Source organism: Oryctolagus cuniculus, chromosome 1 (genome assembly GCF_964237555.1).
Source record: "Oryctolagus cuniculus chromosome 1, mOryCun1.1, whole genome shotgun sequence".
Lineage (NCBI taxonomy): Eukaryota > Metazoa > Chordata > Mammalia > Lagomorpha > Leporidae > Oryctolagus > Oryctolagus cuniculus.
In genome coordinates this window covers 74,939,597-74,958,416 of record NC_091432.1, presented here as the reverse complement: position 1 = coordinate 74,958,416, position 18,820 = coordinate 74,939,597, and the positions used below count along the sequence as shown (strand labels likewise).

Sequence of the window (18,820 nt, the reverse complement as noted above, 5' to 3'; positions counted from 1 at the left end):
AAATTCTGAATAATCATACAACATTAAGTATGGGAGAGGACCATCAGAACACACATGTTGGGAATAGAGCCATTGGTGTTAAAGTAGAGGCTATGATTACAAAGGAATGAGGCCCAAGTGGGCTAGATACAAAAGACAGAGTCATCATTAGAGAACCTAAGAAAGGTGCCATCCAAGCCATGAACAAGTTCTCCGATTGAGAGGCAAATAGAAACCGACAGAAGGGGCTTGACAACAATCTGGTGGGCTTTAGGCCTCATTAAGAGTTAAGAGGCCCAGACCCATCCATCTCTTCACACAGGGCACATCCAAAGGGAGGTACAAACCCTCCTGGGGAAGGCACCCCGCTGACCTCCATCACCCCGCCTGCCTGGGAGGAGAGCTGGCCAGGCAAAGGCAGGCGGCATCTCCAACAGGAAATTTACAGTTCTGCCCACAATGCTGTTGAGCCTACTTGACCGTCTCCTCTCAGCAGCGGTGGTCACCCTGGAAGCCGGGCTGAGTGAAGGGCCCTCCAGCCTAGAGCCAGCAAGATCTGTGGCTCCAACCTGGTCGTCCTTCGACTCCAGGGCAGCTCCATTTCTAGTGATCCAACTCCTGGCAGAGCTGCCAGGGCTCTTCACGAGCCGACCTCTGCTGAAGCCCAGAGTTACCACATTGAAAGCCATTGCAGTGGACTGGCCTGCCGGGTCTCCCCGATGGCAGATCACAGCACAGAGCTACATTCAGTAGGCCAGCCATCTATTTTCACATTGCTTCTGATGCCCAGCTTTTTCCTCCCGGTCCTTGCCAAAGCAGACCAAAGGATGCAAGTCAAGGGGGTGTCCAAGTCCCATCTCTAATCCTGGTGACCTAAACTACAAGTCTACAGTTATAGGCATGCTATATATGTTCATATATATATATATATGCTATATATGTTCATGTTGAGGCAGACAATGCCCATGAGGAAAGCCACGTCCCTACTTCAAAACTTTCTCTCCCCTTGGTCTGAAAGGGAGGTCTTCCCTGTCTACTGTGCTGATGGCGAAGTAAATCTAGCGGTAAAATTACAACTTAAGCTTTCATTTTGGCTATGCCACCACAGAAAATGACAGCCATCCCTTCCACAAGATCCAAAAATCAAATTGTGCACCCTGGAGATCCCTCAGAATAGAATAGTTTCCTACCTCAAAGAGAACAGAGAAATGAGAGAATAAGTCGGGCTTAGAATAGAGAAATGAGGGAGCCAGTCCCAGATGGCTTACTGACAATAGCAATATCAAATGAAAACTTAGCAAACAGTTCCAACCATTAGATAACAACTTAAGAAAACATTTACCAGAAGGTCCAATGCCTTCTATAAATTTTAAGAATACATGTATTTGGAAACATCTCTTAAATATCTACTATGGTGTAGCTTGTTTAACCAACAAATTCAAACACAAGTATATAATATGTTTTTATTTCTTTCTACCAACAGGTTTAAAACATTTAGATTTAGGTCACATGAATTAAAATGTATCTTTGAATAATTTTAGCTGTTTAAATTTATGGGCAATCTTTCATCTACAAGCCAATTAAAATAAAACTCTTAATAAATTTTTCCATGTAGACATACAATATGTATACACAAACAACATAATAGAACAATATAGCAGTTTTAATAATAACTTTTTAAAAATCTAACTCCTTTTTGTAAATTACCAATTGATTCAAATTATTTTCTGTTCTTAGTAACCTCAGTTAACCATGCTTTCTCTCAGTTGGTACATATAATACATTATTGGCTTAATCTGTTTACAGAACCATCCCAAAGTACTGAATACAATAGAAGTGGCTGGAATAAGTCCATCAGAACCTATAGGAGGACAGCTAAACACAGAACCAACAATGCTTTAGTTTTATGAGCAGCAAATCTGATATATAAAACTGGATGACAAAAGACTTTAAGTTGTCATGTTTACAATTATAATTAAAATTATAAATTCATTATAAACTCAACAAGAGGCACTTGCTTACTTCACATAGCATTTTTGAAAGCACCTGTAGGATTTTACAAACCATTTAACCCTTTTAGGCCTCTGGGGCTTTCTCATTAAGATAACTATCATGTCTAGTAACACAAGATCATTAGACCTTTTAATTCTCAGACATTTATATCAATACCATTTTATATTATAGAAACTTAAAATTTAGCACCACTTCACAACTTGACAGTACTTCTAATATAATCCAAATAGCCTGATTAGTTGTTGTCTCTACATGATGAGAGACATATATGTCCTTCGATTTTTTTCAATTGGCCCTGAACTGGAAAAACCCAAGTCCAAAATTTACTGAAAATTTCAGAATCCAAATTCTTTGGAACTTAGATTTTTTGAATGCCTATCAAGGATGCCAAGAAGGCTCAAAGTATCTGGTTGAAATAAGATTTCTTAATATCATGACATAATACAGAACAAGTTTGATCATTGTTATAAGGTGATTATTCAAATGTTTTAGAATAAGCATATATTTTAATAACCCATAGCTCTTAATAAAAACTCAGCTGTTTTCAAACAATTAGAATTTAACAGAGACATCAAGAGAACATAATAGATTACTTTAACAGAGGATCAGATTCTAATATTTTGTCAAAGAGGAATAGATTAGTATACTTGTGATGTTTTCCATCTGCCAGTGTCCTTGATTTACATTTTGAAATAACCTGTTAAAAATCTCCAAATTAAGACAACATTTTTGATATAAGGTAACACATCAAATTTCAGCCTGAATTACTCTAAGCAATGTTGTACTATTTTCAGACAGTTTATAAACTAACCCAAATATTTTTTATAGAATATAACACACTGAGTATACAAAAGTTTACATTTAAATGCATTTATCTCATTTGCCTTTACCCAATTTAAATTAGCAGTTATACCTAAATGACTTAAGATGCTAATATTATATATCTCTACCTGAATTCAATTAAAATTAAAATTGCATCATCTAAAACAAGTACTAATTACCCATTGCTGTTTCACTGAGTACTGACTACCTGGAAACCTGTTAAAATAAATAGCAAAAATATGCTCAGCAAGTTACAAAACAATATTTTTAAAGCTAGTGATCTTCCTAGATTCAAAGAGAAATTCCTTCAAACACAGAGTCTAGTTATAGCTGCCTTTTTCCTAAGATTACCTTAGGCCCATGACATCATAGTCAGTCAGCTGCTTCTGAAACAAGAGTTCAGGCAGCTGCCATAAAGTTCCCAAAGGTGAGGATAGGCCAGAGTTCAATGCACCAAAACTGACTTTCCTGTCTGGCTTGCTCAGGACAAATCAAAAGAGACATCAGAGGAGTGGGATACCTAATATGTTTCTCAAAAAGCAGGGAGCCCAAAAGGATGGGATTACCACTCCCTCGCTATTCTTATGGTAGAACTAGAACAAAAGAGCGACAAAAGACCAGTTGGAGGACAAGGGCTGGAGAATGAAAGCATGGAGACAATCATTCCCAAATTGATAAGACAGAGAGTAGACTTTGGGCCAGGCCTGGTTCTAAGATAAAGTCCAAATTCCTGGATGGGAGGGGGAGGTGTAGTGAGCTGAGATAGTGAAAAGTTGGAGCCACAAAAGTGGAAGGCAGGGGTTTTGGCTTAGGCCCTTGACCTCTAGTGGAAAATTTGGAGGCTGATAGGACCTCAGCCAGAGAGCAGTACACATAGAAGGTTTAGATCGAAGACAGAAAAGCTTGAGCATATGGGATCTCCTTCCACTTTCCCGAATGCTCACAGAAGTGATAAAGATCTTGAATGTTATCAGGGTCAAACCACTCCAACTTTGAGCCGATCCCTCAGGGCCACACATGCCACTGTGGAAGGGCCACTTTAAAGATGAGCATCAACATTTGAGGGCTGGAGCCAGTTTGAGAGGGGCCATATTACTTAATCGGACGAAATGCAGTTAGAGAAAAGTTCCCATTGTGACCTGTAGAGTCAGATCCATGGATTGCAAGCGTCCTTGAATCCTGGAAGTCTGACTAATGAGAGAATATGGGAGCAGAAGGCGGGGTCATCACCCAAGTGCCCACTGGGGCCCATGGCTTAGCCTGTAAAAGGGGAACAGAGGTTGAGTAGTCACTCACACCCACTGTTGCCCAAACACAGTGTCTGTAGAGACTAAAAGCCTTAAGTAGGAGTTGTGGTTAGTGTCTAGTACTACGACTTTTATGAGAGTCAGGCAAGTAGACAGTAGACCACAACTCAAAGAGTTGCTGTGAGAATTTCCCATTCCATGTCTTACCTCAGAATTTGGAAGGCTGATGTATGGATGGAGATTGTGGAGCATTTGGTGGCGTGGAAAGAGTTCCAGGGGTGTGTTTTGTGACTGGCAGAGATCCAGGACCCCAGAGTAACTCAGAGGTCTCCAAAGGGAGAGCAAAGTCACTGGGGGACGCTGGATCACCAATGTAAGGTTTTCCCATCCAGCGCACCAATGTTGTGTATTTCTGTTATGCCATCACAAAACACACCAAACACCAGAGTAAGGTAAAGGGTTTATTGGGAAAAAGCCAGCAGGCTGGAGGGAAGGGGTGAAGAATGCAAAAGAGTAAGAATGCAAAAACTAAGAGAGAGAGACAGAGAGGAGAGAGAAGAGAGACAAGAGGAGAGGAGCCAAGAGAGCAGGAGAGAAGAGCCAAGAGAGCGCGCGTTCAGGAACAGGTCCTTTTAAAACTTTGCCCGAGGGTGGGCAGGGAAGCAGGAGCAGTGAATCCCATTAGGATGGGGGTGGAGCTTGACAACAGGTAGTTGGGCCATGTGGCCACCTGGCTTTCAGCTATGAATTCTATTTTTATGCTACTTGAAAAGAGATTCTCTCTGATAATTAATTTTGTTGTCTGGTTGCAGTTGTCGCTCCCCCTCTTCGTGGAGGAACGACACAGGACCCTGCGCTGTTCTTTTGTCTGCTCGGCCCTCCCCGGGTTTGCTGCTGGTTCTTCCCTGGTTGGCTGCCGTCCCTTCCACCTCCGTGGAAGGGCGGTTCCCCCTGCCACTTTCCCCACTTCCGCAGGGGAGCGGCACACCACCGGCCGGCTCTCTCGGGGGCTGCTCAGATGTTCCTCAGGTGTTCCCCTTAGATGTTCCTGGTGCATGTTGTCTCTCTCCTCCTTTATAGTCCTCTTCCACCAATCCCAATTCTGCTACCCACACGCCGAGTACGTTGCTCTCCTCCAATCAGGAGCAGCTCCTGCAGCTTGTCAAGTTGGTGAAAGGCAGCTGGGTAGAAGCTGTTTGCTCCTCTCCCAGCACCATATTGTGGGAGAGCAGATGCATAGAATAAGTCTTAATTCCAGTAACTTAGTCTAGTCCCAGTTGCTCCCAGTTGCTCCCCACAGCAGTACTTTGTCAAGATAAGCTTTCTCAAATTTGTCAATTTTTTTGTCTTTGGCTATTTTTTTACCTACATATCTGCTAGATATCAATTGTTCTCATAAGAAATCAAATTCAATGTATCTACTCAATGTATAAAATAAGAAATAAAAAAGTAGGGAAAGAATAGAAGATTAAATAAGGGAAAAAGATTCTTGGAATATCAGTATCTACATCTGTGTTCCTAAGATTTTGAATGATGAGTGCCTGAGCTTAGGCAAATAATCAATCCACTATTCTTGAAGTGACTCTAAACAAAAAAATAAGTACCTCCTTCTAAAGTCCAAAGTATTAGAGACTCCCCAAAATGCCTAATCTACTCAATACATGAATCATATTATATTACATCCATAATATGGTTCCAAAAAGATGCAGGTACATATTTCAAGTGTTCAACTCTAGGCAATGTTCAACACATTTTCATTGTGTGGAGTTATAGTGTTAAAAGTGAAATATTTTCAGCCGGCACTGCGGCTCAATAGGCTAATCCTCTGCCTACGGTGCCGGCACGTCGGGTTCTAGTCCCAGTCGGGGCGCCGGATTCTGTCCTGGTTGCTCCTCTCCCAGTCCAGCTCTCTGCTGTGGCCCGGGAGGGCAGTGGAGGATAGCCTAAGTTCTTGGGCCCTGCACCCACGTCGGACACCAGGAGGAGTACGTGGCTTCTGGCTTCAGATCAGCGCAGTGCGCCAGCTGCAGCGGCCATTGGGGGGGTGAACCACTGGAAAAGGAAAACCTTTCTCTCTGTCTCTCTCTCTCACTGTCTAACTCTGCCTGTCAAAAAAAAAAAAAAAAAAAAAAAAAAGTGAAATATTTTCCCTTAATTCAGTTCAATACAATATAATTAGGAATTTTTTTTTTTTGACAGGCAAAGTGGACAGTAAGAGAGAGAGAGACAGAGAGAAAGGTCTTCCTTTTTTTCCGTTGATTCACCCCGCAGTGGCCGCTGCTGCTGGTGCGCTGCGGCCGGTGTGCTTCGCTGATCCGAAGCCAGGAACCAGGTGCTTCCTCCTGGTCTCCCATGTGGGTTCAGGGCCCAAGCACTTGGGCCATCCTCCACTGCCTTCCCAGGCCACAGCAGAGAGCTGGACTGGAAGAGGAGCAACTGGGACAGAATCCGGCGCCCTGACTGGGACTAGAACCCGGTGTGCCGGCACTACAGGCGGAGGATTAGCCTAGTGAGCCACAGCACCGGCCAGGAATTTTTTTTTTTTTTTGGGGGGGGGGGGCAGGCAGAGTTAGACAGTGAGAGAGAGAGAGACAGAGAGAAAGGTCTTCCTTTGCCGTTGGTTCACCCCCCAAGTGGCCACAATCCAAAGCCAGGAGCCAGGTGCTTCTCCTAGTCTCCCATGAGAGTGCAGGGCCCAAAGACCTGGCCCATCCTCCACTGCACTCTTGGGCCACAGCAGAGAGCTGGATTGGAAAAGGAGCAAGCGGGACAGAACCGTCGCCCCAACCAGGACTAGAACCTGGGGTGCCGGCGCCGCAGGCAGAGGATTAGCTTAGTCAGCTATGGCGCTGGCGAGGAACTTTAAGATATGTATATTATCTAGATTTGCTTCTGAAATTTTGTCCAAAATATGGTGCTGCTTAGGTAAAAGGACTAGGAGAAAATTGGTAACATCAGTTTTTTAGTCGGCAGAGTAAACAACAAAATTGAATCAGCCCTTCTAGGCAGAAAGTACAATGCAACAGAAATAACATCATTATGAAAATGTTTCATGACCTAAAAGAAGTTTTTGATTCTTTCCTTCTAAGGTCCTGTGCTGACAGTTTAGGTCAGCAATCATTTTATGTATAATAATACTTTTAATTGAAGAAATACTGAGCTCACTAGAGCATCATAGGCTCTAAATTATATAGTAATATAATGGTATTCCAGTGAATACAGAGTGTTAAATGGGCTACAAATGTAAGTAAACATGTTATCATTTTTGAGATGCATTATCTATAGTTATTTCTTTTTATTAAGTTCACAGCCTTAAGTTTATTAATATTATGTCCTGTTTATATCATGAAAAATGACACTTGCTTCCATGAGATTGTGTATATTTGTGACATATAAAAGAACTCCAGAGACAGGTAGTCCTGCAGTGGGATAGTGTCACTCCATATCATCAGTGATGTAAAAACTCTACATTCATCTTCAAGATTGCCTTGTGGTCCAAGATCCTGTTGAAGTTCCAGTCCTTATATCTGGGTTCCAGGTCAGCAGAGGAAGGAAGTATGAAAGAGAAAAGTTGCATGGGTCCCAGTTGAATCAGTTCCCTATAAGCCATCATCCCAATAGTCTACAAAACCCATGTGCTCAAATTGCATCTCAATTTGCATTAGACTAAGCAGTTTCACAGGACCACATCTACCCACAAGAGAGGCTGTGAGAAAAGTCTTCATTATTGGAACAGTGACCGGTGGAAAATTCTGTTTGCATTAGTAACAAGTATGGAGTGATTGAAATCACTTTGGATTTTTTACTTTTACGTATGGTAAAATGCTACTAGTTGCACAGTTGTTCTTTATATGTGCTAACCATGCATATCTTCTCTTCCTCTTGTATCACCAGGCCTCCGGAACCTGTTTACAGCACTGTGAACAAACTGTGTGATAAGCCTGCTTCTCCCAGGCACTATTCCCCTGTTGAGTGTGACAAAAGCTTCCTCCTCTCAACTCCCTATCCCCACTACCACCTAGGCCTGCTCCCTGACTCTGAGATGACCAGGTACTGCATGCGCTTCCTCACTTCATCTTCTCAAACTGCATGTGCTTCCACAAAGATGAATGGGGAGAATCCTCCTCTGCTCACTTTTCTTGCACCCAGCATCTTCCTCAAGGTGGAGAGATGTTTTGCTCCCTTGGGGCAATGGGCAAAATTAAGAGCATTGCCATTTTCATCTTAGTGTGAACACAGAGCACTCAGACATGATTACTTGGTGCTCCACATATTCGTGGTTCTTATACATTTTAATAAGATGTTAATTATATTTTTCTAGAAGAATTAATTTTCAAATTTAATTAGCACCATTTCTGTCATACAGAAGTCTGAAAGTGAACATATATTGAGTAATTTTTGAATAATATTTAATCAGTGCTCACCATGCTCCATGCACAACATAGCCTAGAAAGTAGGTACGATTACCACCATTTACTATTTTAACAAACATATTAAACCGTATCACCATTTAACTGATTCTTCAAGGCATTAAGTACTTTGTCCAAAGCTACAGAATTAGTTGGTTCTAACTAACCATAATAACGATAAACTCAGTGTTTATACTGTGCTATGTTAGGGAATTATGTATAGGTATGTTCTCTTATGTAATTACCCCCATCTTTTATTTAAAAATAGAGGCTCAGAGAGATGAAGTCATTGCCCTCAATGTGATCTGGCCATTAAATGTGGAGTCCAGATTTGGCCTTACAACGTTTTGAGTCTCTCCTGAACAAGTTGGTAAACAAAGCACTCAAAGTCTTATGCTTGGACACAATTTTATGCTAATATTCTAAAGCACATGTGTGGTAAATAATAAAAATCCCATCTTCCTGTCTTTACCACTTAGTGAGAATCAGAGCAAGAGGAGAGTAAGAAAGATAGAATCCACAATTAAGTCTATATCCATATCTCAGTTGTAATGCTCCTATTCATAATGAAGTCTATAGTTATGCTTTCAGATAGAACATCTTCATAATATTATTAGGGCTGAGATGATTCAAAGTGAAAATATATGATCAAAAGGACCTCCTTATTAACACCATCTGTATTTTGTTATATTTTCAAAGAATAAACTAAGAAGTCAATTGCTTATCTCTCTAAGGGAATTAAATTTAAAAAGTCTAATTATATCCAACATTTTTAGAAATAAATGAGAAAACATACTTTTGACTATGTAACCAACTGGAACATTTTTACTAATTTGCAACAATTAAAGCCCAATAGTATTTCTGAATGCTTTATAAATATGAATCAAGTATGTATGTGTGTGTTTATATATAAGATTTATTGATTTATTCAAAAGGCACAGTGACAGAGAGGGGGGATGGGGTTAGAAGACAGAGAGAGAGAGTGGCCACAATAGCTAGGGCTGGGCTAGACCAATGCCAGAAACATGAAATTTCATCTAGGTCTCACGCAAGGGTGTTAGACCCCAAGTACTTGAGCCAGCTTCTGCTCCTTTTCCAGGCACATTAGCAGGGAGCGGAATCAGAAGTGGAGAAGCTGGGACTTGAACCAGCACTCTGATATGGGTTGCTGGCATTGCAGGCAGCAGCTGAACTCATCAACTACAACCCTGGTCCCAAGTCTTCCTATAATTTGAACAAATCATGAAAACTACTTCTTGAGACAGTGAACTATACCATTTTGAGGTGGATGAGGCAAAGTCTCCAAACCATAGGGAGGTGAGAATGTAAATATAGCTACAATGATGAGTTTTAGTAATTAGGCAGCGTAAGAGCTAAGGTTTATTGAGCTCTTCCTCAGTGCCAGGCACTTTGTTAAGTACTTCCCATGAATTATTTAATTATCTCAATACCCCTGTGAGATAGTTATCATTACCTTTGCTTCACAAGTGAGGAAACTGAGACTTGAGAAGTTTCCTTACTTGCCCAGGATCATCCACTAGGAAGTGGCAGAGCTGGGATTCAAACGCAGATAACAACTGACCTAGCAGACCTTGCATCGACAAAGGCATGATGGCAGAAACATTTTGCTCATTGGAAAACTCCTCCACCCATTTTTCTTCTTCTATCCTTTACCCTGACTTCTCATCTCTCTTCCTTTGGCTCAGTGTCAGTGATTTGTTTAACCCCACTCCTTTCTGACAATCAGAAAAAAGTTACATTTGTTTCCTCTACCCACTGAAGGTTTTCATGAATCCTTTCTTAAAATTTGACCATCAGCCATTGGTAAAATCTACCCTCTGTGCGGACCCACCAAATATGATGCTTTTCAGTTTACTTTCTGTAATCTCTATTATAAATATCATGGGTTCCTTTTTCATTTTCAAATAAAAATGTATAGTATAATGTTGAATAGATCTGTTTCAAATATACAGTTTCAGCAACTAGTTTTGATAAGCGCCAGTCCCCACCTACCACCCCTCACTTGGGGAATTCCATTTTCTATTTCTCCTAATTCTGTCCTCTTTTATCACAAACCCCCCCTCTTTTTTTTGTCTTCTCTCTTATCCTCACAGGGAAAGGTCATACACACACACACACACACACGCATATTCTCACACACTCATTTTAATGATCTTGTCACCATTACACTGATGCAGAAAATCTTCATTTCACCCCACTTTTCTCACTCTCCATACTTTATCAATTCAGTAAATGCACCCACATCTACTTCATTGCTTACACCAAAAACCTAGAAGCATGCCTAACAGATATTCTCTATTACATCTACCATTCAGTCGATGTTCAAGTCCTGTTGATTCTACCTCCAAAATGTATCTCAAATCTGTTCACTCTTCTCTGTTTCCAACAGTTTAATTCAGGTCCTCATGAACTCCCAGCTGAAACAGCTTTCTATCTGGTTCCACCGCTCCCTCTGTTGTCCACACGGCTTCTCAATGAAGCCAAAGTGATCTGTTAAAAACACAGATCAGATTCTCTCTCTCTCTCCCTCCCTCCCTCCTCCTCTTTGCATTAGGATAAAATGCAAAGTCATTAAATGGCATTCAGGCTCTGCATGATCTAGTCCCTGCCTGCCTCTTGAATGCCTCATTTTACTCTACTCTTTGCTGACCACACTATTCACATTGGCCTTTTTTTGATTAAAAATGCATTAAATCTCTTCCATCTTAAGTGCTTTACATATGCTTTTCTCTTGAACAGAAAAGCTCTTCTTATACTTTGCCTGTTTAACTTCTGGTCATCTTAGGTCCAAGCTTATAATTGACTTTAAGAGAAGATCTCTGAAAGATAAAATTAGATCCCCTATTAATATATTTCTCTTTCTCTCTCTCTCTCCCTCTCTCTCTCTCACCCCAAGCAGTTTATGCTTATAAATGTGTTTATGTGATTTTTAAACTAAATACCTGTGTCACACTCTACACTGTAAGCTTGATGAGTGAAATTATGTCTATTCTGTGCACTGCTATATCTCTAATACATAACATAGTGCGTGGTATAGCAGGAGTTCAGAATTCTGAATTTAAATAAACATGTGAATAAGGTCTGCAATCAAATAAACTATTACCTGTTTCAGGAACAGGTCATAACTCAAGCTGTGCTCTACCCAGTTCTTAGTAAGTACATATACCACTCATTGAATGAATGAATGAAATCACATATGGAAACTAATAACTGTCTACATTGTAGATTCAGAGTAACCATCAGTTCTTCATGAATATTGAGTAATTTGTTTCAGAGCCTATTTACTTCTTCTACAATGGGAAATACCTCTTAAGAATTCTGATTTCACTTAAGACACTATTACTTGTTTTTTCCATTGTATCCTTGAATAAATAAAGAATCACAGAAATAGCTGAGAATTCAGACAAACCTTTCTCCAACTCTACTGGTGAAGAACCCAATCCACCATCTTCATAGGTGTATGTCTTATTTTCACTCATAGTAAAATAAAAATATCTTGGGTTCTTCTGCCTGAAAAAGGATATTATTAGAAATAAGAATGTCTATCAATTCATTTCAACCGAGATTTGTCAGGTACCAACAAAAAGCAAGATACTGCATTAGGACAACTTTTAAGAAAAATACAAGACAAAAGAGCCAACCACAAATGTTGAAGAAATATCTGTCCTTTAAACTAAATTGTGCGATGGTGCCTTTTTTTTTTTCAGGACATTTGAGAATTTCTCACAGTCTATTTAAGAAACATGGATATATTGATGCAGCAATTACTGACTCAGATTAAGATGAGCTAGATTTGGAAAAGTTAGCATGCAAAACCACCCTTACATTTGTGCCAGTTAAATTCCTAATCTGCATTCAGGAGAATAAAAGTAAGCTAGTACAAGCAGTGTGTCAGTCTCTGTATCCTCTTGAGTTTCAAAGGGAATATCCAAGTTCTTGGCTTTTTGACTTGATAGCAAACATCCGGGGATGAATTAATTGTATACACAATTTGCTTCAGTAAGGTCATACAAAAGAAAACAGAGAAGTTTTAAGTTTTCCTTAAGAAAGCACTCTAAGTTACTTGCTTGGCACAATGCCTAAGGCTGCAGATTATGTTTAAAGTAATTGATTTTCCAGACCTTGCACAAACACGAAATGGGCAGACCTTAGAATTAAACTAAAATTTGAAGCTGTGTGAAAAACAAACGGAATTGCTACAGGCCTCCTGCTTATCCACAACATCTCTTTTTCTTCAAAAAATAAAAAAGTAGTGTTTGATGTTGTAATTGGTTTCTCTACTTTGGAAAAATAAATTATTCAGTATTTTATATTCCTATGCCAAGGAGAATAGTATTCTTGGCTGTTTCCCTAATATATGTAGCATATTTTAATTTCCTTTTACAGAAATGGTCTTAAGGACTGTTATGTTGTAGTTGGAAAACAGACTGAGTTAAAACAGATGAAGGCCAATTAAAATATGTTGACAGATTTTGGCTAGGAAATGGGTTCTGAAGTGTTATGGATCATAAAATATTTTTGCTTGTTGAAAAATATATAAGAGGTTCAAAAAGTTCATGGAAATGTGTATTATAAAAAAAACTATACATGAATTTCAAAAAAATTGAAACAAAATAAATTTCTCTTAATCCCATTTTCCACGAAGTTTTTGAGGCATCCTAGTACTCATGGGACTTCTGCTAGGTACCATTCCGGTCATTATCCTGAATGCTTGGGATTTAAATGTGATAGGATATGGTCTCTCCAATAAGCGGCTCACAGACATATAAATAATTACTATCTATTTGATAAAGGGCCTGTTTCTCTAATGTACCTAACATTAGGTATAACTGTTAAAAGATAAACTTTGGACAAATTAAACTTAACAGAATTTATTCGAGCCAAGAATTTTTAATGATTCAGTCAGAACTCTGAACCAAGTGAGTTTTAAAAAGCTCAACTCAACAATGTGCGCAATGAGCTTTTGTAGAGAAAACATAGATGAAAAGTGGAGAATTCACTTTACTGGCTACAACTAACCATTGGTCTTATTTGGGTATAGTGTGATTATCTGGCTGCCTATGATTGGCTGCAACCCACCTGATTGGGAGTATCTGAAACTCTGCTATTATACTCCAAAGTTAAGTTTCAGTTAGGTTATATACTAAGTTAGTTTGCAATTTATTATGTAGGAACTCAGAATAGAGATATATTGAAGCTAATGGTCCCCTGCTTACTTAATTTAACTAAAATCAGACCAGTACAAGTAGTGATGGAAGCAAGCCTGACCTTAGACTGCCCCTTTGGCAGAGGTGTGAACATGCAAGAATGCACCTCCATCCACACCTTGTTTAAATAATTCCTAATCATTCACAAAAAGTGTTATCTGTGGAAAATATAACTCATCTTCCTATAGTTCCATCTGCTGATCTAGCTTAAAACTACCCTCTGTAGAATGCAGAGAATCCCCATCTATAACCACTCTTTTTTGTAAAAATAGTGAATTTGGTGATCTCAATCCCCTCTTAGTTTTGGGACACAAAGCAAGATCTTTATTTCATAAGACCTGGATTATATGCCAAAGTTATCATGATCCATCTTTGGCAAACTTTCTCTTCCTGCAAAATAGCAGGAAATTTATCTAAGATTTTAACATTTTATGTTGTCTCCAAATGGAAAAATATAAAATGAAATGTATGTTTCAGGCCTAATCCATAACGGAAGTAGATGTGAGTCTCTAAAGGTAAGCAGAGGAACAACCAACTAATTCTATCTCTGTTTTTCTTAGAATTATTAGGAAGACACTGAGGTCTTCAGTCAGGTTAGGGAAAGGATGTATTCTAAGTAAAAAAAAAAAAAAAATAGCACCTAGTTAAGCTACATTATGTGTGAAAGCACAGTGCATTCTGAGACTACCAGTAGTTTTGTGAGCTAAGGGTACTGAGTAAATGACAAGGTTGGAGACAGAAGCAGCTGAAGATCATAGAGGACCTTACTTGCCAAACTGAGAATGTTGGACTGTATGCTATAAGCAGTGGGGGACTGTTGAAATGTTCTAGAGCCGAGCAAAGGTATTATCTAATTTGTGTTTTCTGAAAAATTGCTCTTTTAGCTGTATGGAAAGAGTTTGAAGGTAAGGGAACTACTTAATATATCACAAAGCAAGCCTGAAATCAAAGAGAACTGAAATAAGATGAGGAGGGGTACAAATGGATTCAGAATTATTTAACAAATAGAACAGCTGATGCTTAGTGGATGACTGATTCAGAGGAAGAATTTCCCTGATTGGAGTATTCACTAGACAGTGATTGCATTGCCTCCTCTTGGAAAGAGTGAGCACTCTTGTCTGTAATATCTTACGTGTAAGATGTTTTAGAAGACAGTGAGAGGGTAGAGAGAGAAAGCATATTAGAGATCTCTTGTTTGAAGTGGCAACAAGGTGATGTTACAGAGGAGCCAAAAGTTGTGCACCATCTATGTTTGAGAACTTTCTTTGGCCATACTTAATCACATGCATTTTAGCTAGATACTTCATTGTACCTCAGAGCCTCGATTCACTCATCAGAAAATGAGGAAAATAATCACATTTGTTTTGCTCCCTTTATAGGATTGTTGTGAGGTGCAGGGAAGTGGAGCAAATGAATTTTCATACAGGCACCATCTACCTTAGTCACCCTTGTTTCTACATGCTTATTCTATTTTAAAGCCTTGAATTGATGTATATTTGTTTTTATTGCTGTAAAAAATCAGGCAACAAATGTTTATCAGCATAGGTAAATCCCCTGAGATGATAAGAAAGCTGCCGATGCTGTCTTTCTATTGTTCTTAACAGACATACTTCTTGTCACCATAAGCAAAGTCATATGTTTTCCCTTTTATTATTGTATTTACAAGCTCCTTGTAAAAGGTGGCATATTTCAAACCCATATGTGACTTTGTACTTATGTGAAATGATTTTCTCTTTGATATATTTATGTCATGGTATTTCTGTCTTACATGTAAACTTCTTAGTTTTTTTTTAACTTTTATTTAGCAAATATAAATTTCCAAAGTACAGCTTATGGATTACAATGGCTTCCCCCCACCCCGATAACTTCCCTCCCGCCTGCAACCCTTCCAACTCCCGCTCCCTCTCCCATTCCATTCAATCAAGATTCATTTTCAATTATCTTTATATACAGAAGATCAGTTTAGTATATATTAAGTAAAGATTTCAACAGTTTTCACCCACACAGAAACATAAAGTGTAAAATACTGTTTGAGTACTAGTTACAGCATTAATTCACATTGAACAACACATTAAGAAACAGAGATCCTACATGAGGAGTAAGTGCACAGTGACTCCTGTTGTTGACTTCACAAATTGACTCTCTTGTTTATGGCGTCAGCAATCTCCCTAGGCTCTTGTCATGAGTTTCCAAGGCTATGGAAGCCTTTTGAGTTCACCAACTTTGAACTTATTTAGACAAGGTCATAGTCAAAGTGGAAGTTCTCTCCTCCCTTCAGAGAAAGGTACCTCCTTCTTTGATGGCCTGTTCTTTCCACTGGGATCTCACTTGCAGAGATCTTTCAGTTAGGTCCGTTCTTCCCTCCCTCCCTCCCTCCTTCCCTCCCTCCCTCCCTCACTTCTCTCTTCCCTTCCTTCCTTTCTGTCTGTCTTTCTGTCTTTCTTTGCCAGAGTGTCTTGGCTTTCCATGCCTAAAATACTCTCATGGGCTCTTCAGCCAGATCCGAATGCCTTAGGGGCTGTAAACTTCTTAGTAACATGGCCAAAAGAATAGCTGCTCTGTGGAGCAAAGTTTAGCAGCCAAGCATTCGGGGTGTGTGTGTGTGTGTGTGTGTGTGTGTGTGTCTATTTCATTGTTTCTAATAATCCAAATAATTTTCAAAGTAGGTTTAGATCAGGACTTCACTCATTACATTCGCACATCCATGCTCTCTTGGAGCCTTAGTCTTGCTCATTCTACACACCACAGCTTCTCTCTCAGTCCTCCATACCGCACAGCACTCTGCCATGAATCTGTGGATTCTAAAAGGAAACTTGAGCCTGTTCATACTATTTAATCTTGGAAATAGCACCATTAAAAAGAAAAAAAAAGATGCTTAGCAAATCATTGACCTTCTTATGCTCTTAAAAGGCTGATATAATCTTAAAGAATTCTTAATTTCATTTTTAATTAAATCCAGGAGAGAAAGCCCTCTGGGCATGGTTCATAAGGCATAACCTTCCTGAGTTTATACAGCAGCTTCTGTTTCAAAGGCCTTCACAGCCTTTTTGAAGTAGGTGATCACTAAGCCCAATTTGAATTAAGGAAAATAGGGAGATTAATTGACTCTAACAAAAACACAGAGGTGGCTCTTACCAAATTTGGTTTTATTGCCTCTTCCCTCTACATATGGGAGGGTTCACACTGAAAGAAACATCCCTTGCTTTTAAATTTATGTGGTCCCTATATAGATGCAATTAAAAAATGGTATTAACTGTTGCCCTCTTCCTTCCTTCCTTCCTTCCTTCCTTCCTTCCTTCCTTCCTTCCTTCCTTCCTTCCTTCCTCTTTCCTTCTTTCTTTTTTTTATTTTAGTGAGAAGATAATATTTAAGATTTTTTAAAAACACTTAAAATTTTGTTTTACAAAGGATGAAGGAAAATGAGTAATTAACCATGTTCTAAATCTCTCATTTACTCTGCTCAAAAGCCCTGGCAGGTGATTTTGAGTGGGAGACTCTGTCAGGGTCACATACTTTGTGGCAGCAGAGCTACAAAGTGAACCCAAGCTGGTATTAGTCAAAAATTCTTCTTCTATGATATTTAAATAACCCTCTGTGATTAAAAACAATCTAAATTATATTGTTTTTTTTCAAAAGTCAGATTATTTCTTTATCTGAAATGACATGAATATTTTTCTTTGATTTTAAGATGTCATTTTTTTAACTGGAGAGTTGAGGCCATTAATGTTCAATGTGACTATTGATAAGTAGTAAATTTGCCCTGCCATTTTCCCAAAGATATTTTCTAATATATGCTTTGAACTTCCTGTAATCTTTTACTGTTAGGTTTTCTTCCTTTACCTTCTTTCATTTTGATGGCCATGTTTTTGTGTTTCTGTGTGCAACACATTTTTAAGCATCTTTTGCAGGGCTGGACAAGTGGCGACAAATTCTTTCAATTTCTGTTTGCTATGAAAGGTCTTTATTTCACCTTCATTCATAAATGAGAGCTTTGTAGGATATAATATTCTGGGCTGGCAGTTTTTCTTTCAGTACCTTGGCTATATCTTGTCATTCCCTCCTAGTCTGTAGGGTTTCTGATGAGAAGTCTGCTGTGAGTCTAATTGGAGGAATAGCATCTATAAAAAAGTGTTATGCAAAATTGTATTTTGAAGACTTGGAGGAAATCAAGATAGTACTGTTAAACCATAGCATCCATGGCATGGATATTAAATAAAACCACTAACATGTAGTAAGTGTTTTTATGTGCTAAGCATTATTCCAAAACTTTTACATGGACTGCTCATTTTATCCTTACCACAATCTATGAGGTATGTATGATCATGCCAGTTTTAGAGAAAATTATGGTAGATATTTTAACAAACAAGTATAAACAATGAGATGAGAGATTTAAAAATGAAGCCATCAGGATTTATACTTTGAGTATTAATCTCATGGAACCAGGATTATGTCTTATGCATTGTCATATTTTCTATGCCAAATGGTGCATGGCATGTAGTACTAATTTGATGAGGATGATTATGATGATGATGGTGAAAATAATGACTACAAAGATAGTGATAGCAATAATCAACACATTTATAAACTTATTACTTACTAGGCAATGCTTATGTGGATTAGCTCATTAATTTCACACAACAACACAGGAAGATATGTGTTATTGTCCCCATTTTGCAAGTGAAGGAACTGAGGTCTGAAAAAAATTGAGTAAGCTAATATCACAGAGGTAGGATTTGGCACCAGAATCTTTGCTTTTAAGTATTCTCAATAAGCGTTTATTGTGTGTTGTTCTAATCGCACATATCATTCTTCAACTATGGAATTCAGCTTGAGATAAAGGTACACCTAATTTTACTGTAGTCAAATCAGTTAAGATAGAAAAACAAATGGGCAATTAATGTATGGTTAATAATCTAATTCTAGTGCCAATGTGTTAGGGTTTGAATTCTGCCTCCACAATTTTTTGGTTCTATGCATTTGAGCAAGTGAATTTTCTGAGCCTTAGTTTTCTCATCGATGAAGTAGAAATAATTGTAGCATCCAGTTTATGGAGTCACTATGAGGATTTTATAAGATTATGTGCATGGTGCTCACAGCCATCCATAACTAATATGAAGCACTC

The 18,820-nt window shown here is 38.9% G+C and overlaps 1 protein-coding gene across 27 annotated transcripts in view; it reads left to right on the top strand.

Annotated features, from left to right (window-relative positions):
* DLG2 (discs large MAGUK scaffold protein 2) overlaps window positions 1-18,820 on the top strand; it is a 2,256,157-nt gene that overhangs the window by 1,749,691 nt on the left and 487,646 nt on the right. For 21 of the 27 annotated variants that reach the window (XM_051821160.2, XM_051821155.2, XM_051821149.2 and 18 more), the window contains one exon: window positions 7,956-8,111. The exons of the other annotated variants lie outside the window; for them this stretch is intronic. In XM_051821160.2, the coding sequence (XP_051677120.1) occupies window positions 7,956-8,111 (156 nt within the window). The remainder of the gene's footprint in view (window positions 1-7,955; window positions 8,112-18,820) is intronic. 27 annotated transcript variants of the gene reach the window in all.